This window comes from Prionailurus viverrinus, chromosome B1 (genome assembly GCF_022837055.1).
Source record: "Prionailurus viverrinus isolate Anna chromosome B1, UM_Priviv_1.0, whole genome shotgun sequence".
NCBI lineage: Eukaryota > Metazoa > Chordata > Mammalia > Carnivora > Felidae > Prionailurus > Prionailurus viverrinus.
In genome coordinates this window covers 75,348,260-75,375,669 of record NC_062564.1, presented here as the reverse complement: position 1 = coordinate 75,375,669, position 27,410 = coordinate 75,348,260, and the positions used below count along the sequence as shown (strand labels likewise).

Sequence of the window (27,410 nt, the reverse complement as noted above, 5' to 3'; positions counted from 1 at the left end):
CGCTCTATTGGTTTTTATGAACTTCACTTGACTAACGTCACGTCTGCAAAGAATACTTAGGCTTCTCTGCCTCTGCTCTTTTGCTCTGTGAGCCTCAACTCAAGAATTCTACCATTTATGTACGTATGTATGTGTATGTACACTTTATTAGTCATTTAGATTTTGTACTTTTCTCTCCCCACTACCATGTAAATTCACTGAAGTTATGACATAAATTAAGGAATGAGATTTCAGGGGCGCTTGAGTGGCTCACTCTATTGAATATCCAACTTCAGCTCAGGTCACGATCTTGTGGTTTGTGAGTTCGAGCCCCGCATTGGGCTCACTGCTGTCAGCCCTGAAGCTGTCAGCACAGAGCCCACTTCAGATCCTCTGTTCCACATCCCTCCCCAACCCTCCCCCGCTTGCACTTTCTCTCTAAAAAACAAATGAACATTAAAAAAAAGAAATGAGATATCTAGATATTCTGTGTGGTAGGATTTCAGATCACTTCTGATAGATATGATTAATAGTTCTTTATCACATCAAAGTGTCTATTATCACAATGATGAACTTCTCAAACATGTATACCCTTCAATGTAAATGACAAGAGGGTACAATTACTAAACTGCTCCACAGACATATAAAAGCAATTAGGTTCTAATTACTTTACATTGCTGGTGGGGATTTTCTTGATGGGACAGATATATTTGTATATTTGTACCAGCTCTTTGGTATATCACTGATTTTAAAATTTTGTTTCCAAGGGTTGCAAACCATCATTTTTTTTTAAGCATGTATAGTCAATTCAAGTAAATAAGGGAAGAAGAAAGAAAAAAGAGGGGGATGGTAACTTGTGAGTATGCTTATCCAATTAGCCTCACTAATCACATAAAAATTTAAATTATGATATTAGAACCCAAATGATCTAAACAAAGCAATAAAGTTTAGTGTTCACAGAAATTAAATTACAAGAATTAAAACAAACTATCGTTTAAAGGGCCAAAGGCCATACAGGGAGTAAAAGCACAATTTGAATTATTTTCTGATGCTAACCAGTAATTACATGATATAAATTATGCTTACCCAAGAACATTATATAGAGAGAGCTCATCATTAATCACATATTTATTGAGCACACTTCATATAGAAAGTACTCCAGCCAGTCAGTACTCAATTTAATACTGTTACTGATAAATGACAGAAAAAACCTTTTTGTGGAATAATTATTTTTGGTCTATCAGAGAAGCCCATTCAGGATCATATTTAGAAACTGAGTAATTTTAAACAAAAAGGCATAACTATATCCAACAATCTACATATATGTGTATACATACATACACATATACAAATACACAAACATAGACACAGATATAGATAGATATAGGTATCAACATTATACTTTTCTAATGGATACTCTGTAAGTCACTTAATTTTGAAATTAAGCCTGGGCAAGTTGTTTAGTGCCAGTATAACAGTAATGATAACACCATATTTTTCTTCTATGTGAAATTCATATTTAATATAGAAGGCACAAAGTTATATTTGTGAAAAAGAGATGCTATTTAATGCCCAACATATTTAAAATGGTCATCTGAAAAAGTCTATTCTTTGTTTTAGTTATCCAGCTGAAGTAGAAATCAGGTAATTTACAGAAACAGGCAATGGATCTTAAAGGCTAGAAAATGAATCCAGAGCACCTTAGATTTCAAAGGTACATCCTAAATCGTCTATCATTTCCTTCATTACTGGTGATTATGAGCTCACCTAGTCCAGTGTCTGCATGCATTAAAGAGAAATGCATTAAAGGGTAAAGAAACACTTGGGTGCTAACGAAAGTTGAAGTGCTAACTCCACAGGTAACTGGTACATTTTTCCTTTAAAACAACAGAGGCCCTAACTCAACCATGAATTTCAACTTATTCTATTTAAATCTAGTCGTTCTATTAAAAACATCTAAGTATTGTAGAAAATACACATAGGAAAATAAAAAATATGAAAAAGAAAATCAGAACCAGTAAAAATATAAATCATAAAAGAAGTTAAGTTTAAATCAGGGAAAAAGTAGAACACAAATGCACTGGCAACAATATCTTACATGGTTTTTTAACTAAACTACCAAGCACAAAAGGAACAACAATTAGTTATACAATTCTTAACGTGTATTATGGGGGAAGTACAACAATTCCTCAAAGGAAGCAAGGTTTAGTCATGTGGGGCTCCTTGCAGGAGGCGGAAAGTGGGCATTGTCCTGAACAACATCTCTATAATACTATAGCAGGGGAGTATAGGTTTGTTGTGGCCAAGTAAAATGGTCTGGCTAATCCAATTTTCTATTCATTTGTCTTTTTTTTTTAATGCTTATTTTGAGAGAGAGGGAGGCGGGGGGGGGGGGGGGGGCGCAGAGAGAAAGAATCCCAAGCAAGCTCTGCACTGTCAGTGTAGAGCCCGACATGGGGCTCGAACTCACAAACCATGAGATCATAACCTGAGCCAAAATTAAGAGTTGGATACTTAACTGATTGAGCCATTCAGACACCCCTCTTTTCATTTCTTGTAAAGGTAAAATCTGGATTAGTAATTCCTCCTAAGGCCTCAACAGACAGAAGCTCTTAAATTGAACATCTATTTTAAATAAGCTTTTCCTTGACCAAACTTGTCATTTCAGTGAGAGTTGCTATTTTTTGTTTTTCTCTTTAACCTATGTAAGAGACCACCATATTATACGTGAGAGGGAACTAATACTTTCCCAGAAAATTGCTGTATTTCCCTGGATTGAACTAGTGAAACAGGGGGTTAAAAAAAGAATAAAGAAATTGTTGGCTGATCCTATGTTAAGAGTTCAGGTTTGGGGGGTATCTGAGTGGCTCAGCTGGTTAAGCATCAACTCTTGATTTTGGCTCATGATCTCACGGTTCATGAATTTGAACCCCGCATGGAGCTCTGCGTGACAGTCTGCTTGGGATTCTCTTTCTCTCCTTCCCTCTCTCTGCCCCTTTCCTGCTTGCTTGCTCTCTCTCTCCAAATAAATAGCAAATAAACTTTAAAAAAATTGAAGAATTTAGGTTTTGTTCTAGGTCATCTACTGAATCACTATGCTTTTCTTGGCATTTATTTACAAAAATAAGGATAATGCAGTATATCACAAGCCTCCCACGTGAGACTAGTGACATTTTAATCAAGGTTTTTGAGATTAAAAAGTAAGTGTTGATGGGGCGCCTGGGTGGCTCAATCGGTTAAGTGTCTGACTTCGGCTCAGGTCATGATCTCATGGTTTGTGAGTTCGAGTCCCACATCAGGCTCTGTGCTGCTGACAGCTCAGAGCCTGGAACCTGCTTCGGATTCTGTGTCTCCCTCTCTCTCTGCCCCTCCCCGGCTCACACTCTGTCTCTTTCTCTCTCTCTCTCAAAAATAGACATTAAAAAAAAAAAGAAAAAGTAAGTGTTGGTAAAGAGCTTTGAGATCTGTTGAAAGGAATTATAAGAAAATCATTACAAGTCCATTTCCTGACATGAAAGTAGTGATGTTTTAAATAATAATAGCACTTAGTCTCCAATAAGATAATAGTTTCCTTAAGGACTTAGATCTATACCATTCTTTCTCCAAATATAAAATAAAGCATTTTTTTAAAATATGAAATGTTTCCTAGTAGTTGAAAAAGAGGGAAAATGCAGAAGATCCGCTAAGCCAGAGCTCACTCTTGTTCTTTTCTCTAGCCTCCCTACTTTTTCCTCAGGCAATCTTGAAAAGAACACTTAATCCAAAAAAATCTTTATTGCATTTACACTGGTTATCAATAATTTGTGCTTAATTCTTAGACTCTTAAAAATATTTTCATAGTCTTCGGATTTTAAGTATTTCTTGTGTTCAAAAGTTATTATGGAAATACAAATAAAGCAAAACAAAAGATTCACCATTTTTAGAGACAAGAGGATAAACTAGACTAAGAGAAAGTCTGTATTTTAACAAAAATACTACCTTCTAAAATAAGGAGGATATCTAGGGAAACCATGAAGAAAATATTAGAGGGACTAACTTTACTTTCAGTCAAATACTTATAAAAGTGCTACCTATTATGAATGTCCTTCTGGAAGCAAAGAGAGCTTATGTCATTTCATAAGCCAATTCTATTCAAAAGGTTCAGGTTTAGCATGAGCCAGCAAGAATAAAAAATTTTTTCTGGGACAATGCTATTTTTTTTTTTTTTTTTTGCCACTTAAAAAAAATCATTCCAAAGAAGAAACATTTCAGGAAAAAGATATTATTTCCACTTTGCTTTCTCTTAAAGTAATGCTTAGTTTCATACATTAAATATGATAAAACTATTTTATTCATATCCAATGTGAAATTATTGAGACTATGTTTAATGCCCTTAGGATATTTAGAATGGTTATCCAAAAAAAACGACTCTTTTCCTCTTCATATTAGAAGTTTTAAGATCATTTGCAGTAGTATATTAGTGTCTTATATATTGTTTTCTTAGCTGACATATAATTAGTGGCACATAAATAATTTGTGAAAATATAAACCACGTGACATTGATTATTTAATGTCATATTATTTGTTTGCTGACAGAAATGAAACTGTGAAGCCTATAACATCAATAAAAGAACAACATCTAAGCTATGCCTCATTTATGCAGCCAAGAATGCCCATGTGATCAAAATCAATCTATGATAAAAAATAGTGTCAGTTCACATAAAGATATAAAAACTAGGCATAAGTAATTCCAAAAGAAATGCCATAAAGATGTAATCGATGCAGGAAATCTGTGAGAGTGTGTGTGTGTGTGTGTGTGTGTGTGTGTGTGTACACGTGCGCGCGCGCGTGCATGGGAGAGAGAGAGCGAGAGAGATGGGGGAAAGACGAAGGATGATTAGTAGAAAAAGATACACATGTGAAATTCCACATATTTAAAAAAAATTACATAATGTGAGTTAACGGAGAACTATCATTCAATAGAATCATAAAACTATTAGTCTCAGAGGGATTTTGGAGAAACAAACAACAAAAATCTGTTTTAATAAAATCAGAATTTCTAAAAAAATCTGCTACTATATATAATAAATGTACCAAGACAAAAAGGTTGGGCTTCAAATAACCTGGGAAAAAATTATGATAAAGGAATAATCAAATTAATGAAAACTCAATAGGTTACTCTCCTATGACTTACTGCAGGGGTGGAAAGAAGTCACTTAGTCCATAAATATACTTGAATCTGGAAATGATACTATTAAGTCATGGCAGCTTATCATTTACATCTCTCTTTAACACTAATTAAGAGCGTTAAACCGACAATACTGAATACCATAATTAGCATGACCATGTTTAAAGGTGGTCGCTATGGAGTTATATTATCAAATAGCACCCAGAAGAATATAATTGATAATCCTTACCTCTTTAGGGAGCAAGGAAATGAAGTCTCGTTGAAACTGGGGTTCTATCACTTGCATCATATGTTTTACTTGTGTTGGTTCACAACTATCAATAAGTTCATCTAAAGCAAGCAATTTCTCTGGTCCACTCCAGCTCTATCAAAAAGGAAGTAGAAATTTTTATTATTTTAATAGATGTCTCAAGCTATAAACTCATAAAGGAAAATCCACGTTTACACGTAACATAAAAAGTGGCTGCTTACAGTGAAAGTTTCTCCAGGAGTCACTGAAGTGATAATCAATTATTCTCATCAAATTCACTAGGTACCTTTATTTTATAAAAGCTTAAGAAAAAGTCATGATTTTGACAAATATTTTTGTACCATATTATTATAAATATTATATGTTCATCTACTATCAAGATAAGAAATCAAGAGTTTTATCTGGAAACATCAACTTGGGCTACTAAGTAAACAAGGTATTTTATATTCTTTCCAGTGGGCACCATAAAATTTGATAGTGTTAATAAGGAACCCATCTCAGAGGAGATTGGCAGCATGATTTAGAGAAAAATTAATAGCTGGATATACTGCAAATCTGACAAGTGTCTTCCACAAAATAAAAGAACTTTGATTTATTATGTGAAAATAATTTGAAATAAAAAGCAGCAAAAACATAAAACAGTAACTGACTTAGTACTGATACTAGAATGTGAACAAAAGGGTCAGAAACAAAGTACTACTTATGGGAAAGACAAAAACACATTATTATACTTTAAAAAACAGAAACTACTTTATACTAGGGGATTATTAAAAAAAATTTTTTTTGCCAGTGAGGAACATCTGCACAGAAAAGCCATGATTCTTAAAAGGAAACATTAAAAAGCCATGTGAATAATTTAGAGTGTTAGAATTTCCCCTCAAAATAATCATGTAAAACATGTAAATAACTTTGTGATGCTTAAGTGAAAGAACATCCTTGACCAGGCTGATTTAAGTACCTTTGTGAATTATTATGTCCAATTTGACATTCCATTTCTTGCTCAAACTAGGAACCTGGATTTTGTAATATATGAAATGGATAATAATTGAAAACTGAGATATACGCAGGACACAGGAAGCCTTATTTAGAATACTTTTTAAAGTACTGTAGTTAAAATTTTTTTTGTCCCTTTAGAATCTACAATGAATTTCATTGTAGATGAAACTCCTATTATAAGGTGTAGATTAGGTTAATACTATCAAACATTTCAATAGTATTTCCAAAGCACTTATCACAAACATTATCTTACTTAATCATAAAAACTCTGGGAAACATTCCCATTTTACCACCAAATATGAGGAAACATAGACTCTAATAAATCGTATTCTTTTCTTTTACTTCTATATACCTGCATACCTAGAAGATTCTCCTTGAGAACCCACCTTGGACCCTTTTTAATTAGGGTGAGGACTTATGCACGGAAATAAAAACTACTCAAATATATGTATTTGCATACTCATGACCAATGAAAAGCAGTTACTTTGAAGTTCGACTGTTTTGTTCAGTTTTTCTCACACAGCTTCAAATCAAAATTTACCTCTTTAACAAAACTTACACTGATCATCTCCCCTCATCTCTGATCATTTACTATCAATACTATAAACTCTAATTTATTGATATAGATTCCTCATAGAATTGAAGGTGGGTTTTCATAAATATGTTGTTCCCCTCCATTCATGGACACAAGTATGAAGACATATCCAATTTGGGTAACGGATAACTTATGCTGACTTGATTAAAATGCAGCTTTAAGTAACCTGATAGCACAATAATCTTAATTACTTAATTAAATTTAATTTAATTATTGAAAACTTTTTAAACACCTTTGCATATATGACTGTTTGCCTTAGAAACACTTTTTGGAAGTTTTTATGGTTAAATTTTGATATAAAAATAAAGGTATCCTATGTAATCTTCTACAGTAATAGGGTGAAAAACCTTACAACGTATTACTACTCTATGTACCTTACATAGATTAATGACATGAATAGCTACTATGAATATTTCTACTTTAAGGCAATATACTTGTTTAATGTCTTTTTTTCAGTTAATGAATTATTACAGTTTTCTTAAGAAAGAAAAGGAAGGGTAGAAAAACATTATTAATACATGATATATTACTGCTAACAGATGGAAAACGTATTTTATCAAGGATTTTAGGGGATCGGGTGTAGAATGTGAAAAGCCAGAATAAAAAATAAACAACTAATTCAGATTTTAAGTAAATACTAAAAGCTATGTCAGAAATTTCTATATATTTAAGCAAAGTCCATGACAAAAATTATGCTTGCATAGGAAAATATTTCTAAGATTTTAAACAATGTTTTTGTTTTAAACAATATTTGATTTAACAAGTCAAATAAAATTAAATGCATATCTGTGTTTAAATTATACATACATTCAACAGATGTTACTTTGTGACCCTTTATTTAAAAGTATACCACTGACAAGGATTAGCAACACAGGCTGCAAGCTAGGTAGTAAATGAGACTGTTTCCACCTACCACACATATTCAATAGTCTAATTACTTAAAGTCACTTTCCTTAGATGGTTTCGACAAAGGTATGAACCATACAGAAAGCTTTCCTCTCCCCAGCCTGGATTTCTTCCAGATTGGTATATAAAATTGCCCATTCAACATGTATTCTTAGATATGCAATAAAAACTTAACATATCCATGATCTTTCTCTTCAAATATGCATGTCCATAATCCTCCCTATTTCAGTAAACCGTAACTCTTAATTCTCTTAGTTGCTCAAGCCAAAAACTCTGGAGTCATCCCTAACTCTCTCATTCTCACCACTGTTAGATGGTTCTGATCCATCAATGAATTTTAAGGCCTTAAACTTCAAAATATATCCAGAATCTGACTGTTAACTACATTGGCCTAGCTACTATATTATCTCTCGCGTGGATTATTCCTTTCCACAAGCTTCCTTGTTCTATTCTTCACAAAACAGTCAGTGATACTGCTAAAAATCACTCACTCTTCTGCTTAAAACCCTCTAGTGGCTTCCGACTTCAAAGTAAAAACCAGGGGCACCTGGGTAGCTCAGTCAGTTAAGTGTCCAACTTCGGCTCAGGTCGTGACCTCATGGCTCATGAGTTTGAGCCCCAGGTTGGGATCTGTGATGACAGCTCAGAGCCTGGAGCCTGCTTCAGATTCTGTGTCTCCCTCTCTCTGCCCCTACCCCACTCGTGCTCTGTCTGTTTCTCTCTCTTTCAAAAATAATACATTAAAAACATTTTTCAAAAAAAATTAAAAGTAAAAACCAGTCTGGGTTGGCCTATAAGATTCTATTTCCTACTCCTTTCCCTCTTGTTTAGTCGCTTTAGCCATAGACAAACCAAGCATGCTCTGCTTCAGAGCCTTTTCACTTGCTGTTCCTGGAACATTCTTGCCCTTGATATCCACATGGCTTCTTCCCTATGTCCTTCCGAGACCAACTCCAGGCAACCTTTTTAAAACTGCAAACCAGTCCAACCCCCGCCCCCATTCCACCCCTCTCCTATAATGTAAGTTCTGTGGAAAAGAGTTTTTGGTCTGTTTTGTTCACTATTGTATTCCAAATCCAAAGTAGAACCTAGCACCAGTAATTATTTGTTGAATAAATAAATGAATCCCCAAAGAGTCAGGAAATACCACACCACCACTAACTCAAAATTCTCTCCAGAGAGTGTTTCTGGTATTTATATTTGATGGTATTACTAGGACTTACTTGTTTAGTTTGGCTCCAAGACTGATTCCAAATTTTTGCATACATGGTTTACCAGCAAGGGAAGTATGTATTAACTTGAAAAACTAGCAGTTAATGACTATATTAAAACAAAATAACAACAACCCTCATTCCTTTAATGAGGAATAGTGGAAACAGCAGTCAATTTCAGATCAGGAAACCCAACTTTTAGAGGTGATACTGACACTAATTAGATTACACTTTAACCTCTGCAGGCCTTATTTCTGCATCTGCAAAATTGCTGGATAATTCTGATAATTATTTTATTTCTGTTCTAAAAAATAGTTGTCCTGGATGAAAGCATCTTCCTTTGGTCTTTCATGGTAAAGTTATGTGAGAACTTATTTAAGGAGATAGGAAAAACATTCCAAATTTGGCAAGGATCAAAAGAAACAAAACTTAATTTGTGGGCAAAATTGCAAATGCAAACTTGAAAATTCCCCACGAAAGGAGTATTTTATTTCAGATAATTAGAGAATGAAGGTAGTAGTGAAGAATATAAGAAGCACTGAACTGCAATTAGGGGCTGGGGTTTCACCAGTAAACTCACCATGGAACCATATGAAAGTCCCTTAATTAATCTCAGAGACCCCACCTGTATAATGAGGGGCTTGGTCCAGACCAGTGTTTCCCAAATGCTGGTTGAGGAGTGTAAGAATCAGAGTCCTAGAACTCATCATCAAAGAGTCTGATTCAGTAGTCAAGGTGGGGCTGAGGACATTTTGTGTTTTAAATAAACAGCTCATCCAGTATTGATGCAAGTGACTCACAAACAGTGTTGGTTACTAGTCTGGATGATCTCTATACCCCATTCAGATATGTACACATTATGACTTTCGGTAGTACCACGCCTGAATTTCATGTGGTAAAGAACCGATTTCTCATGACTTTCTTAAACACACACTTTCTTCTTCACACAAGGTTTTTAATCATACTGCCTCAAATACAATTGCAAAGTAACACTGAATTCATTTTATTTTGGCATAATCCTGTTTTGGTATTTTGTTGACTAGCAAATAAAAAAGATCTAAATAAAACAGAGAACATGTACAATTTCTAAGTGTTACCGTGGTACTTAATTAAATCCTTCAAGAGAGTGTTTTTACTCCACTTTTAATGTCAAAACACATAAGTATTTTCTACTTTATCATTTAAAAAATATTTGAGTATTAGTATTTTCAAAGTACATTCACTATTTTAATGCAATGCAAATTTTTTTATTAAAATAATGCTAATAACATTTGTATGAAGCTGTTTTTAATAGCCCTTTTTTAGACCTGAGAAAACGGAGGTTCACAAAGGCTATTTCTTGACCAAGAGAAGAAACGAACATTGAGTCTCCACTGTTATTTCCACATAAAGCTTTAAGCACATTTACATGTTGTCTCCTGTTTGACAACTTTTTAGTGTTGTATCTGTCTTACAGAGGATGAAAATAGGCAAGAGTGGTTATGTAATACCAATAAAATTACCTAGTATTAAGGGGCAAAGCCAAAATTTGTACTAAGATCTTTTTCTTCTAAGTCATATGTGCTTCTCATTTATATCTGGATGCCTCTAAATATAAATTTCAACATAAGATCATAATAATGTTATTGATGCCTTTACTTGCTCTAAAATTTTCAAGTAAAAAAACCTATATGTAACACCCAAATGCACAAACAAAATGACCAATCCTCTGCCCCCAAATTAACAACCTGAAGCATCAATCTGGCTGCCAAAAAAAGTAGAACCAATGGCTACTAAAAATTTACACAGTACAAAATTTCTGGTTTTTTGTTTTGTTTTGAATTTCCACTTCAATTTTGCAATGCCATTTTGTTTCAATTTCCCTTTATTCAAAATGGTATATCATTTGTTCTCATTCCATTTATAAATTGAGTACAGAGTACTTTGTCGGAATAGATGGAGCTGGACTAAAACAATGCTGTATCACTGCCTTAGGAGCAATAGCAGAACAGTAAGGGGATGAGCTCTCCCATTTTGCTTGTTATGCAACGGAAAAGTCATCATTAAATACCCCCACAGCACATTTGTAGAAATCATGCCAGTCTAATTATCCCTCCACTATAGCACACAGGGTCAACTCACGACTCCCCTACTTTACTATGAAATTATATCTCTCTACAAGTTGGCCATGAAAGCCCTATACGCTTTTAGGCAAGTGATTCATCTCTAGTTACTTTGGCACCAGCCCTGAAAATAAAGGGCAATGCACAACAATGAGGACCTGGGTGTGTAAGAGACAGATATGGTACTCAAAAGATTAAGGTCCTGATACACCTGTTTAGTTGACTTTTTGTTGCTAAAAGATTTCTTTGTTGCAGAATATTTATCTGAAAAAAACACTATACCTGGAGGGATAATTCTACCTGTTATTCCTATTAGCTAAGAACAGTTGTCTTCACTGCATCTACTTCTAATACGAAAAGCAATCAAATGGGCTTTTTTACAGAACAAAGGCTAGCCTAATATTCTTTAATTTATTGAATCCCATTTATTGTAAGAAACTTTTTGTTTTTTTTTTTTACAAATAAGATTTCTGAAGATGGGATGCATCTAATAACCTAGATATTAAGCACCTCAGACTTGGTGACATACAATATGTGGTAACGTGGACATTTCATTAAGAAAAGCATGAATGAGCTGAACAAGTAAACATTCTACAAAGAACTCCCGAAAACATCCTCACTGCAAAATAAAGCAAATACTCCCTCCCCTCTATAAATCAATATTTGAGAGAGTTCTCTTAAAATTGGGAAAAGTCTAAATGTCTAGCAAAGAATATTTTGGTACTCTAAAACACCGGAAAAAATAGGCCCATGTCACATACAAAATAAATCACTTGACATCCTTGTGGTAAGAAATAAAGCTTTTCATATAAAATAAATATTTTGCACGCTGTCCACAATGATGAGAAAACTATTACCAATAGTGTAAAATTTTCAATCATGTTGATGCTTTCTTATAAAAATGATATTAAGTAATTCTTCTGCGTTATTCTCAAGCGCTCTGCCGCTCACACTGTTTGAGTGTGCTTGACAACACACAGCCATATTCCCATCTCCTTGGCTTAATCAGAGATGATAAAAATCTTTGAAGTATTTCTTTGTGACTGTATGAATGTCTGACTCTTCTTTTTACCTCTTATTGATGGGATACATTTCGTATCGAAAGGCTATGATAAAAAAAATTAAAATTGAGTTCATGCATAGGAAAAAATTAATTCAAATTAAAAAAAAAAATCAGGAACCTAAGGTAATAGAACTGGGAGAAGGGAAGGGGGGTACTAATCCTTGGGGAAAGGTAAGGTTAATCAACACAGGACTATGAAGACAGAAAAAAAATTCTTTGTGATTGTAGTGGCTTATAACATTATCATGAGAGTGACACACAACTTTCATCCTCAGTGCCAGCACTGGTGACATTTGGGGCCTGATAACACTCGCCTATAGGAGGCTGTGCTTTACGTGGCCACTACTCACCAGATGCCAGCGGCATCCTGCCCTCCACCCCATCAGTTGCAACAACCAAAACTGTTTCATCTGAGGGAAAAACCTGCCTGCCCCCTGTCAAGAACCACTGCTCTAACCTTACAGTCACCAACTGAAAAAAAAAAAAAAAAAGGTTACCCTAGTTTCTTTGAAATCACCTGAAGGGTAGAAAACAATTTTTAAAATCCATTTAAAAACAACACTGATTGAAGTGAATTTTCCAGCTACAGAAGAAAAAGACTGGGACATTTATTTAGTTTTTGCCCAGGAATTTAATTTATAAGGATTTACATAATGGATATTGTAAAAATCTGAAATACCAAATAAAGTCAAATAAAGTATCTTCTTTTTCCCTTATTCATTCTTCTTCCCATATGCATTCATAAAATATTACCAATCAAGCAGCTAGAGGTAAGGAAATATATTCATTTTACATTAATGTCATGGATAATATCAGAGATACCGTGACTTCACATAACTTATATTATTTGATATTTACAAAGAATAATTAAGTGTTTAATCTAGGTCAACTATTTTGCTAAATGCTTAATATATATGCATTGTCTCACTGGAAGAAGAGATAAATCTATTTAATATCACTACCAGGATTTACAAAATTCTTAACAGAGGTTTGGTTGTAGCCAATCTTCCTGGTAAACTTTCAAAGAATTTAAATGCCAGTAAAATACAGTAATCAGCATATGAACACAACAAGCCATACACCAGCATGGCACTGATGAAGAGAAGCTGTATCAAAGTCTTGGAGGCTACTAGGGTAACAGTGATGGCTAAATCACCAAAAGTGACTAATTAGAGGAGTTCCTGCATTACTCCTAAATGCTTAACTTCTAAGCAAGAAATTTTGGAAAACAAGTATATTCAGAAACCCCAACATAAAAGAGAAAAGGAAGAAAGGTCTTACTATCTAAAAAGCAACAACAAAACAGATACACACTTATACAAAATAAGCACTGGATTCTCTTGATTAATGCGTTTAAAAATTAAGATGAGCTCCCTTATCTTCAACAGCTTTTTTTTATTGACATATACTTCACACAAGGTCCAATTCACCATTTAAAATGTTCACCTGAATGGTTTCCAGAACACCTGTCTTGCTGTACAACCATCACCTCTGTCCACTCCAGAACACTTCCATCACCCCAGAAAGAAATCTCATACCTGTCAGCAGCTAGCCCCAACATCCCCTCACCAATCACATAGCAATCACTAATCTATCTTCTGTCTCTATATATTTGCCTGTTCTGGATATTTCATGTCATTTTTGTGACTGGCTTCTTTCACTTAACATAATGTTTTTAAGATTCATCCATGGTGTAGCATGTAACAGTTCCTTCTCGTGGCTGAATAATCCCTTATTTTTTGCAGCAATTAAGTGAAGCATTTCAAATACTGTGTTTAGACATGTCACCTGAAACATTTTCAGCCATTCCTGAAGGCCTGTAGGTGGTTGGACAGATGTAATTCGACGTCGTTGTTGCCCTTGGCCATTGGCTGCTCGCAGGTCTCCAAAAGTTGTTGGTGTTGCTGAACATGGTACAAGTCCAGTGGTACTACAAAAAAACACAAGAGTGGAAACAAAGGTAGGTATTTGTTAAGAATAATGGGCTCTAATTTAAATAAGCATGTGATGTGGCATATGTCAAACATCAACAGAATTATTATTTTTATTTGCTTATTGCCAGAGAGCAAGGATACACAAAATCTATTCCGCTATTCTTAGAGCAGGTTTCCTCCCTCCTACATAGCCACCTGTTATTATCCCAGCAATGCTAACTGCAACCACATGACAGAATCTCTATGGCAAAACTGCAACTTGTTGATACATACAAATAATGTTAAAATACTTCTTTAGAAGATACAGGTTCTACCTCTGTTATGACTGGTCTTCAGTGACTTAATTAAATAGAAGTTTAAATTTCCCTTATAAAAAGGGTGTGAAACTTACTAATGGTTTAAAAAATTCATATGTAGAAGCAGTATGCTCATATATTTTAGACATTTCACCACACACATTATTCCTTAATTTTCAACTCAGATGCTTTCTAAATTATTTATAATATTTATCTCTCTCTCTCCAACTTTCCACTGTTATTTATAAAGCTTAGTCTAAATAACATTTGACAGGAACAAGCCTTGATTAGACATGTATTTACTCAAAACAGTAAGTATTGAAAACTTACTATATGATATGTAAAATTGAATCAAATGAGATCATCTGAACACTTTCATAGAATAATTTAAACTCTGAGACATTACAGAAAATAAACCTTCAATTCTGCCACTAGTAAAATCAAAGAGTTAAGACTAAATGATCTATCTCTAAAACTGTCCAACTCTCCTAAAAATGACTAATAGCAGAAAAGTATAGTCATAACCAAGTTATTAATATATTAAACTTTCTTCCTAATTTCAATATATAATTAAATTATTTAATCGAGGTAAATACTGAATATCTCTATTTTGGAGACATTTGAATAAAAACTTCAGGAAGACTCATAGTTACATTTGTAAAATAATCTTCAATTTATTGAGCTATGATAATAAAGTGTTTTATATCTGAAGAACATACAAATTACAGCCTATTAACTGAATATCTAAGCTCTGATAAATTACTAATGAAATAATACCCTCAATCCTTTTCTATCCAGCATATTTCATTATTTTGTTAAAAAATGTATTTTAGTCACCAGATTTTACAGAGAAATCTTCGTATCTACCACCTTTAAACCTTTTAATATTATACATCCAAGATAATCTCTAACATACAACAATTAAATCTATTTTCCCATCTATCAATTTTTTTTTTTTATGTTTACTTATTTTTGAGAGAGAGAGACAGAGAGAGACAGAACGTGAGCAGGGGAGGGGCAGAGAGAGGGAGACACAGAATCCGAAGCAGGCTCCAGGCTCTGAGCCATCAGCACAGAGCCCAATGTGGGGCTCGAATTCACAAACAGCAAGATCATGACGTGAGCTGAAGTCGGACACTTAACCGACTGCACCACCCAGGCGCCCCATGCTGGCTATTAAATTTCAGAGGTAAGCTCTGTCTTCCTCTCCAAAATGAACCAGAATGTGATCATAAATTTTCTAATAAGGAAGACAGAAAATCATAGTTTCATTCTTATTATTAGAAAATCTGTCAAAAAAATTAAAAAGCATCAAATATATACTGATAAAGTCTCCAAAAAGACATGGAAATCAATATGCAGTTTGGTTTGCTTTGGTAAGTTATATGTTAAAAGGCTGAAAACAGAACTTGCACATTTTCAGGTATTTTCTCACAACAAAAAGTGAGCAACTAAAGACAAATTTTCTTAAAATGTGTTCTGTAGTAAAAATTCAGCATTTGTTTACAAGCTGCCTTAAACACAACTGAACAATTTAATACCTTTGTCCTGGTATCAGCCATATCAATAGAAGACCAAAATGATATGGTTCACTGCAATCTATACATTAAAAGTAGTACATTTTTAACATTAAACTCAACGTTCTCATCCGAGAAATACTTTCTCAAGACTAGAAGGAAAAAGCAAAAATGAAGTGAAGAGTTTCATGTGTCTATCACCCCACACCCTCTGGTGGAAGTGCCAAACACAGTGAAATTGTCAAAAGGCAAAGGGTAACTAAGAGGGGAACAATTAACATGGGAAATCATACTGAAAGCATTTCTTAAATAACTAAGAGATAGTTTTATTTCTCTCCTCTGCATCATCTCCGCATTTTTTGCATAGAGAACTATTTAATTTTATGATTTCTAAATTTCATAGAAGAGCATTTTAAAAAAGTATTTTCCACAACTGGATGAAGTAAAAATATAAACTCTTTCTTGAGAGAGAGAGAGAGAGAGAGAGAGAGAGAGAGAGAGAGAGAGAGATGCAATCTCTAACAATTCTCCATCACGGAAACTTGAGTCTGAGCAATGTTAAATTTATTGCATCTTATATAATAAACATAACTCTAAATCAAAATATTTAAGGAAAAAAGAAGAAATGTTACCATCATGAAGTTCTTAGGGCTTCTATAGCTAACTTTTAATCAGTGATTTGAAAAAGTGACAATTATGCAGAAAAGACCAAAAAAGCTCTGAAGATACTTTTGTCATTTAAATTTTAAAATACCACATTCCAAATAACATCTAAAGCCATTTTTAATTGGCTGGGTAATAGATATTGTGCTTAAGTTAGCCTAATTAGCGTGAGAGTGGGAAAAGTTTTATACTGATGCAAAATCCAAAAAATGATGGAATGGTGCACAAAACAAGACTACAATTGTATTTAGTTGTTATGGAAACCTAATTTACTGGTGTGGATATGGATGTGTTAAAAGCATAAGATATACCAAGAAAATAAAAGGGGATTCCTAACACAGGAAGATTTAGTTAGTAACTGTGAGTTTTATTTCACTGCTAATAAATGTATCTTCAATTTTGCATATATAAATATCTACCCTAGAGCAGCTGTTGCTATAGTAACAAGATATATTTGCTCATATTCATATTTTAGAACTTACTTTTTAGAATTCCTTAAAAACTGTGATTTAAAAATTCTGCTTATAAGAGAACTTGTGCTTGTGTCTTATTTCAAAGTATTAGTAAGAAAATATAAGCTACAGCAGTAGTCATTCTTCTTATTTGGGACTATGTATTTCTCAATGTTCAGTGACCTCAAAATGTGTTACAGAGTCAACAGTACCAGTAACATTATAATTCTACGAGAATAAACTGAAAGAAATGCTTTTGGAATCATCAACTCTTTAAAGAAACATAAGAATCATGAGAGAATCAATTATGGTTAATATTACCTTGTATATTCTGAGACTTTGCATGGTTTCTTTCCCAAAGAAAAAGAGCGGACCTCAGAACCATGGTCCAATTTTCTTTTCATCTATAAGGTAAAGCAAATAAGATAGGTTTTAAAAAAAATCACCTGTCCAACTGTCTTAACATTAGCATTGGTCCTATTGAAAAAAATTTCTTAAATTTTTATAAGCCTAAATTTTCATTAATTAGGCATAGTTAATGTATGTAGAAAATAAATGTTCTATGATTTCTTCTACTAGTTCTACTTTGTTTTACTCTTTGAAGACGAGAAAGGTGATTACCCACCCCCCCAATATTTTGTTCAGAAGAATAGCATATGGTGATTTAAAGACTGATATTCATCATACATATTCCTTGAGAGTCATATATCTTTCATGTTTCCCAGTTTAAGAACACAGGGGGAAATGTCATGTTAACACACACATTGAAGAACCATATTTAACGTATCTCTCTTAGTGATCATCACTTTCCTTTAAAAACGTATTTCAAGATAAAATATACAAAAAACCTCAAAATTTCAAAACCCGAATGGAAGTAACAGTAACTGAATTTAAAACACATATTTATTATGAAAGTGTGAAGAGAACAATGTAAATAAGATGATCTTGAAAAGTAATTATAATAAGGCATAAAGCAATGAATATGGGCAATGAGGAGAGTAAAAAAGTAAATCTGTAACAGGAGAGAGGCCTGGGGATGGTATAATAAAGGTGGAAAAAAGCCATCAATTGATATTTACACAGAATATAACTTCACTGACAGATGCTCACTCAGGACAAAATATTCTAACTTGAAAATTTCAGCAACATCAACAAAAACATTTAAAAAGAACGAATTGTACATCTTTGTAAGGTATATCCAACATCTATACTTTTAAAGTATTTCTTTATGCTATATATGTATAATACCGTAAATACATTCAGAATTGTATGTCAACATCAATATTGAAATATTTATTTTTTTTATATTTCACCATCTGTTAACTGAGGTCATCTGACTATAGATATGTCATAAAACTAGAAAATAAGATCTAATAAGATGCAACTTTTTCTATTTTGATTTGTGTCTGCTAATTAATTACTGTACTATGGAAAATTATGTGGGGGAGGTAACCCCAGAGTGATAGAGAGCTATCCTCATTTTTAGAATAAGGTAAAAACCCTTGCTTTGCAGCAGACTTAGTTTCTTACCTACTGCCTCACATGGGAACATCATAAAACAGCATGCTGCATTATAAATACTAAAGAGAACCATCAAGACTCTAACAAATTTTGAACCACACTATGGATAATAAAGACATTTTTATCATCATGAAAAAGTCTTCCAAAATACAGTGATGATCTTATGACATCAGGAGCTAGAGTGAGGGTACAGCAAGCTTGTCCACAATTTATGCCTTAGTTCAAGAAATACCTACTGGAAAGAAATGGAATTGGTCTTAATTCAACCCTTCAGAAGTTTCTGTACTCATTACGTTGTTTTAAAGTGATTCCTCTCAAAAACCATTATTTTCTTTCTCCAAATAATTTTAATAAAAGCCAAAAATAAATATATAGGATTTAATATATAGATAGCCACGTGCTTGCATATATATAAATCATAGACACACACGTACACATACACGCAAATGTAGCTCTCAGGAAGGTCAGTCGGTACAGATTACCTTAAAAATCTAGCTTTTTTAATAACTTGCACAGATTCTTATTTTCAAAATTAATATGAGAAACTTTGATATTCATTCTAATTAAGTTGTAATACTGGCTTTCAGAACTTCCCTGGGTATCTTGCAAATACACATTGGTGCAAATGCCATTTGCCACCAAAAGCAAACTTTATTTCCATCTTAGAAATCCTTCAATGGATAAAAATGCTCCAAATACATATCAAGGGAACCATTTGGAAAGGATTTTTATTTTCAGAATATTTTACAAAATAAAGGACTTTCTATAGGACTATAGAAGTCTTTTAAATATTATACTGTTTACTGAAAATCCTGACTTTAGAACCAAACGTTAATTCTGCAATTTTTTAAGGGGCACAGAAAGTAAATACGATCTCTTAAAATAGAAGTCCTAAATATTCTAGTGATTCTAGACTTTAAAAGAGTCAACTAAAGAAAAAGAAAAGAAATATGTATAAGATACAGAAAAATTAAAGGCAAAAGACTCACTAAAAGCCAACTAAGGGTAGAGTATTTCCAGGTCAGCATTTAACGGAGCCACATTTCTAAAGTCTAAATATATTTTAGTGGAAAATTCCCGGATTAAAATACACATTTTATTTTAAATTTAAAGCTGTTTACAGCTTACGTTGTCTTTGCATTATTTGCTTACATTCACGATATAAAACCGAATACCAGCCATCCAGCCACCCACCAAAATTAGAGGATACTGCAGCCATCTCTGATGATACAGATTTTCCTTCTCAGGCAGGCACACACACACACAATCATACAACACAGGAAGAAAACAGATTACTTACTTTGTAAAAAATCATTTTGAGTGTGCCGTAGAAACCCATATTTTCTGTATTTTTCCCCTTCAGTGATTCTGTGCCCCCGTGTGTCCGGCTGCTTGGCAGTCTCTGACAATATAAACCTTTTTCAGGTAGGTATGTCACAGATTCTAATGTGGACATGCTCAGGCACGTCAGAAAGGGAAGATTAGGGAGCAGAACCGGCAACAAAACTCCACAGTAAAGGCAAATGCAGCTCAGTATCAAACCGCTTCTCGGGACACACATACATACATGCAGCTTGACTGAGGAGAACTCGAGGGAATAATGAGAGAGAACCGAGAAGATTATTGGAGGAGACTATGCCCTGTCAAAGCCTTGACTGAACAGATTCCTCCCTCAGCAGCAGAGGGATCAGATTACATCTTCCCTTGAACACAGAATGGTGCAGTCCAGGATTCAGCAATGCAGACTGCACATCAATTATATGGTGATCCGCTCCAGGGAACCCGTAAGCACACAACGCACTGAACAGAGGGAGGATGTGGGCAGCAAATGAGCCCGCCCCCACACGACAGCCCCCTTCCCCTTTCAAACTTTCAGGAGATTATTTTGTATTTTGTAAAACCTGCATTTCTGAAGAGTTTTAAATGGCAAGCATCCTTTCCACAAATAAGTGCTTTCAGAAACATTTTGAAAATGGAATATATTTTCCATACAGTCCTCCCAACAGAGGCAGGGCAGGCTATTTCCACTAACTGTTATCCTATTGCAGTCCTGGCACAGACTGATCACATTTTTCAAGTAGCTTAGAAGATACAAAATGAGCAATCCCGAAGGGAGAAATTAAATATTCTTTGTTGGGGGGTGGGGAGGATTTACAATAAAGTAAGCCAGTTTGGAGCTTGGAGCATTTGCAGAAATTATATAATAAGTTCTATCTTAACTTGCATACTTCTTATATGGGCATTTAATGAAAATGTTCCCTATGTTTTTCCATTCCCTTCATTTCAAATATAGTTTTCAAGAAAATTGCCACACTTCATCAATTCTTGGTAATCATGACAATATCTTAAGACTATCAGACTAGTATTAAGCGTGTAAAGTTTGGCCAAAATGTTTTATTTCTTCAAAGAAAGCAAAAACTGGGCTTATTGGGAGTCCTACCCTTATTTGTTCATTTAATCTTGAGTAAACAGGATGTACTGCACTTCTACCTCCAGAATTACTTTGACAACGTGCATTGCTTACCATTAAAAAGGCATTTTACATAATAATAAATACCAAAGTTTGCCTGAAGGCAACCTTTTTCTCAGAATGACTACTTCACAAATCTAGATATTTTATCTTGCAACTTGCTACACAACTAGCTTCGGGAGGGAGGCAATTGTAAGATTCCTTGGCCCATTATTAAGGGTCTAGTTAATTAACTCCTACCCTCCCCATTAACATTCTTTATTACAAGTAAACTGCGTGCCTATAGTTATTTAAGTACCTAAAATGTTTCTTCAGAAAAAAAGAAATAGTATTTGGACTTAGTACATTTTAATACTCTCTGCTATAGTTAACAAATGACTTTCATTAGGAAAATGATTCTAAATGCTGCATAAAGTAATCTCATAATTTAAAAAATAAATGTTTACCTTTATAACAGACATTAAGTTAGTGTAGTATCTTTTACTTAAAAAAAATAAATGAAATAAGAGAATCCAAAATTTTATGAAGATGTACATCTTGGATTCTTCTGGAAAGTATATTCTATATATTATATTATCTTTTTAAAAAAATCTGACTCTTAAATTCTTGCCCTCAGATACAATATGTACAAGTACCCAGCAAAAAGTTAATTTTCTAAATAAACAATCAGCTTACTTCAAAGGAAAGTTCTTTCTGAAAAGAAGTCTCTCTTGGGGGGTGGGGGGGGAAATCCAACGGTTAGGAAGAGACCCATAAAACCCTTTTGTTAGAAGATTCAGAGCACTCAAGATTTTAAAAAATACAAAGCCAAAAAAGGTGATTTCCCCTCCACCATCAGCCTCCGCTCTGGGCTATCTGAAGAAACTAGCTAATTATAAAATGAACACCTGACATTTTCTCTAAAATTTGTCAGTGGTAACCAGCTTATTAGAGGACAAATGAACTTCCCACCAATCATGTAACAGTATATACCTTGATTACAATTGAAATCATGTCCTGTCTTTAGATGAAGTAACTTTTTCAAATTAAGTCTACTCAGTTGAGGACATAGATCAACTTTAATAAAGCAGGGATACTGCCTCAAAACCTAGGATATTTAAAGAAGAAAATAACGTAATTTTCTATATTCAAAGGGATGGCTCCTTTGTATGGTATGAAGTTAAAGGGACACCTGACCTTCGCAAACATATATTTACATGTAGGTATGTATATTCATGTTTTATTTTTGAATAGGTAAAATATTTACACGATTCAAAAATCAAAATGATAATCAAAAGTATACACTGAAAAGACTTTCTACCACCCCACACTCCCCACATTCCATGGGTCCCATTTGATAATTATTTTTATTAATTTATCCTTTAAGTGAGAATGTAATAAACATTACATAAGTTAAGTACTCATGAAGATTTTATTTTCCTAATTATTTCAACAATTCTCCCTACTATCTTGTTACAATGTTAATTTGAACCGTGAAGAAAGAATTTGGCAAGCAAAACTAGCCAACTAAATCTCTTACCAGATTTCAAATAAAATAAAAATAATTTTCAATATTCTCTAAAGTTCTATTAATGAATGTTGTGATCTATTAATTTCATCATGATATATATATGAACAAAAGAAAATAAAACCATTCTCCATTCACCCAGCAATTGTACTACTAGGCATTTATCCAAGGGATACAGGTGTGCTGTTTTGAAGGGACATATGCACCCCCATGTTTATAGCAGCACTATCAACAATAGCCAAAGTACGGAAAGAGCCCAAATGTCCATTGACGGATGAATGGATAAAGAAGATGTGGTATATATATACAATGGAGTATTACTCAGCAATCCAAAAGAATGAAATCTTGCCATTTGCAACTGTGTGGATGGAACTAGAGGGTATTATGCTAAGTGAAATTAGAGAAAGACAAATATCATACGACTTCACTCATATGAGGACTTTAAGAGACAAAACAGATGAACATAAGGGAAGAGAAACAAAAATAATATAAAAACAGGGAGGGGGACAAAACAGAAGAGACTCATAAATATGGAGAACAAACTGAGGGTTACTGGAGGGGTTGTGGGAAGGGGGGATGGACTAAATGGGTAAGGGGCACTAAGGAATCCACTCCTGAAATCATTGTTGCACTATATGCTAACTAATTTGGATGTAAATTTAAAAAAAATAAAAAATAAAATTTTTTAAGAAAGCAAAAAAAAAAAACCACCAAACATTCTCCATTCCTATTTCTGAGAGTATTTACTAAAATACAGATATTTTTATTATTTGTTTATTTGTTTACTTTTAATTTTTGTTTTGAGAGAGAGAGAGAGAGAGAGAGAGAGAGAGAGAGAGAGAGAGAGTGCATGTGGGCAGGGGAGAAGGGCAGAGAGAAAGAGATGGAGAGAATCCCAAGCAGGCTTTATGCTCAATGCAGAGCCTGCTGAAGGGGTCAATCCCACAACCCTGGGATCATGACCTGAGCTGAAATCAAGAGTTGGATACTCAACCAACTAAACCATCCAGGTGCCCCTAAAATACAGATATTTAAAACTTTATTCAGAGACTTCAGTTTTTCAGTAGTATGAATGAAAAAGCCTTTATGTGTATATCTATCTATCTTTTCTGACCCTTGAGGTAGACAGAAACATTTCAAACTGAGATCAGTCCACAATCTATGTTAAATAAGTTTAGGAAAAATGTATTTTACGCTTTATGCTAGAATGTTAACTAGTAAGTTCACTGAAAAAAAGACTAGTCAACCATTACTGCTGAGACAATACTTGTGTTTGTCATCCAAATTTTTAGAATCAATACTCAATGTATTAAACATATTTCCACTACAATACAATACACCTTCATGTAATTCCAGCTAAGCAATAAATTTCCCGTTGTATAAAAAAAATATCTCTTGTGCTGATTGACAACCTGTAAGCCTTACTGGAAATCTATCAGCAAGGGGAGTGACTGCTAACTCAGATTCAATGCTCATCTTATCACAACTCCATTGAGCTACGTGTAGGAGAATGGATGAGAGCAGCAACTTAAGAAAGAAAATAAATAAATTAAAAAACAGTACAAAGATATGAAGATGTACCGCCTCAGAGGCAAAGCGTCTGGGAAATAAGGTAGTAGAATGATTAACTTGTGAGCTAGCATAAGAGAAATGGTTCTTTCTGAGCAATTAGTTGGGATGACTAAGTTTTTAGAAGGGCAAGTTGTAGTCACTGACAGAAACCAAATTATTCTACCTATAAATAGTGAGAAAAATATAAACAGTCAAGCAGTCTTCACTGAATTATGTATCTTCAGAGAAGTATGTACCTTTATACAGTGTCAACAACGGAAGGAGTAATAGAGTACTTTTCCTCACCTTGGGTCTCAGAGTTATTTCCATTTTAAATAAATTCTTCTATTGCACTCATCATACCTAAAAATTATTGTCATTATTTTTATATATCTTTCTCCACTACTATCTACTCCTTGAAGGCTCCCATCTTATTCTAGGACACAATAGAAAAATGATACATAACAAAAATTAATGTTTTTGAATAACTGGCCATATAAATAAATAGTAGCAACCAGGACATCATTTTTCTAAAGCATAAATATGTTATACTCAGTACTAAAAAGTCTTATCCATTGTACTAGAATTGATGATATTATACTATTATTGGTTCTTTTCATTATCTTGCTAACATTTAAAAATTTACTTCCATTTTATAATAACAGAATGTGTTTATAGGTCAGTGATTTTCTTTATTATCAAGACAACATTTTTCACTCTGATATTACACTAGAAAAACTACCTACCACAACAATTGGCTGTCTTGCCCAAGCATAGAATTTAAATTAGAGACAGCTCAAACTTTCAACATCAAAGGAATGCCAAGCATACTGAAGCTAAAACAAACTTTTTGAAATCACACTAACCCACTGTCATTAACTTTCTAGGATGTGAGTTCTTACTAAAAGGTTCACAACTGAAACTGGCAAGTTAATAGTTTGTCATATCACGGTATTGTCGATTAAAATAATATGTACGCCCAGCATCTACATTTTCCCTAATGCAAGTAGGTGGCAGTACTGATCAATAAGCTATTTTCCAGTCTTATTCATTAATTAAGCATTTATTTAGCAACCTAGAATTTGTCAGGCACAGGAGAGTATGCAATTAAGCAAATGTTTTTCTTCCTCCACTGAATTTAAGACACAGAATAGGGTAATATACACACTTCTGACTCTTAGAATTCACATTGATATTAGTTCAAAACCAGTTATTTGAGAACATGTAAAATAAAACAAGGTAAGCCAGATTTAGTTTGAAACTATCATCCAAGTAAACAAATAGTGAAATATTACTGCAAATCAAAATATAGCTAAGACTGCTTTAAATAATTTTTAAGATAACTATAATTTTAGGAGTGGTACTTTTATAAATTTTTCTTTTTCTTGAAGTTTCTGGTATTTATAGCTCTCTTTACAAAATACAGTCCTTGAGGATTTGACACAAATAAACTGCAACATTAATTCAAGCAGTAAAAGCTTTTTTCATCCCTTCTAATTGGGCCAAATTAGTTATCTGATAAACATATGTGCAAGTACATATATATACACACATACATACATATGAGATGCAAGTTAAGAGTTTCATTTATCAGAGCTACAGAAGAAAACAATAAAGATGGGAATTTTGCTTGTTTGCTCTGCTAAAATTCATATTGTGGTAGAGCTATCAGATTTAATCCATGCGCCAAAACGTTCCTTATAATATCTCTATACAGATGGGCAATACCTGCAATAATTGACAAAGTAAGTCACTCTGGAATGTATCCTGACTTCTTTAGAAATCAATTCATCTTTACATCTCATGCTTCAAATTCAAAATCAACCATCAGTAAGTATGTTGAATTCATATCCAAAAGTTCCTTCTCAAAATTTTGTTGTAATTGCTTTATAGTAACCCTTCAGCAAAGTAAGGAAAATATCATGAGAAACTATAAAAATAAGGTTGATTTCAAGAAAAATAAAACAGCAAATATAGAGAAGGGATGAAATCAATATTCTCTCAATAGAAGACCTAGAACTCTATTCACTCTTCTACTTTCTTTATCCAGTTCCATATTTACTGCTGCTGGTTGTGATGTTCAAATACATTTACCTACTCGGAAAAAAAAAAATTTCTGCAGGTGTGCTATATCAATCTTATATTTTGGTATTAAAATAGCCTTTTGTTTCAAGGTTTGTTTAAAATTCTGGAATTAATGTCTTAAATAAGTCACAGATTAGTCATGACTTAAATTTAGTTATGACCAAAAAGTTTTGAGAAAGGGGCTAAAAGCTAAGAAGTAAAAAAAGTTGTACATACTGAGTCAACAACAACAACAACAACAACAACATTAATAGCAGGAAGCCATAACGTTTAGAACTAGAAGAGAACTTGGAAGTCATCTAATCTAGTTCTCCTTCATTTATGAAATGAACATGGGGTTTGGAATTGGAGAAACCTGAGTTTAAACACCAGCTTTGCTGTTATTAGAGTGGAACCTCCGTAGGGGTTGACCTTTTAGGAGTTCTAGTTTTTGTAATGGTAATTACCGCCTATCAACTTTACTAACCTAGCCCACAGAGTCATTGTGAGGACCTAGTAGATGCCCAGCATATAACAGATATCCTATAAAATAATAACTGCTATTAACAGGTGAGAAAGGTGAGGGTAGAGAATTAAGTGTCTTGCTCAGGGTTATACAGCTGTATTAGAACCTTAGACTCAGGTCCCAAGTTCACTACTTACGAATTGATTTCCATTAGATACGTGATGGCTCAAGCAAGTTAGGCTCAAAAAATCAGACATTGCTAAAGAAGGAAGCAAAAAGTTATATTTTGCAAACAGCAATTGCATATGCAAACTATGATTAAATCTTGATTATTCAGTTCATGGAATGATTATCTAGATCCATCTGACTGTGCTTCTGCTACATGTGGGAAATCTGAGGCAAAGACATGGTGACAGGGAAAAGGTGACAGAAACTGAAAGATTTAGGTTAAAAGAAATCAATTAAAAAATAATCACTTATATCCCAATATCTACAAAATGCTGAGGACAAATAAAACATTACAGTAACCTTTCTCCCCCGCCAAGATACTTAAAATCCAGCTGGCAAGACAAGAAACTAATAGAGAACAATATCTATCAAGTGCCAAATTGGGTAGTGTAGGAGGTCAGAAAATGAAGAAATCATTCAAATAGAAAATCTCATATAAAATAGTCTTGCTTCTGAGTTTGGTAGCAAACAG

The 27,410-nt window shown here is 33.7% G+C and overlaps 1 protein-coding gene across 4 annotated transcripts in view; it reads right to left on the bottom strand.

Moving 5' to 3' along the window:
* Positions 1-27,410, bottom strand: part of FBXW7 (F-box and WD repeat domain containing 7) — a 227,776-nt gene that overhangs the window by 12,660 nt on the left and 187,706 nt on the right. For 3 of the 4 annotated variants that reach the window (XM_047856401.1, XM_047856400.1, XM_047856402.1), the window contains 3 exons: positions 17,453-17,535; positions 14,058-14,199; positions 5,376-5,510 (listed from right to left, as the gene is read on the bottom strand). In XM_047856401.1, the coding sequence (XP_047712357.1) occupies positions 5,376-5,510; positions 14,058-14,199; positions 17,453-17,535 (360 nt within the window). Of the gene's footprint in view, positions 1-5,375; positions 5,511-14,057; positions 14,200-17,452; positions 17,536-19,952; positions 20,214-27,410 lie in introns of those variants that run through there. The other variant, XM_047856403.1, reaches the window with a different exon arrangement.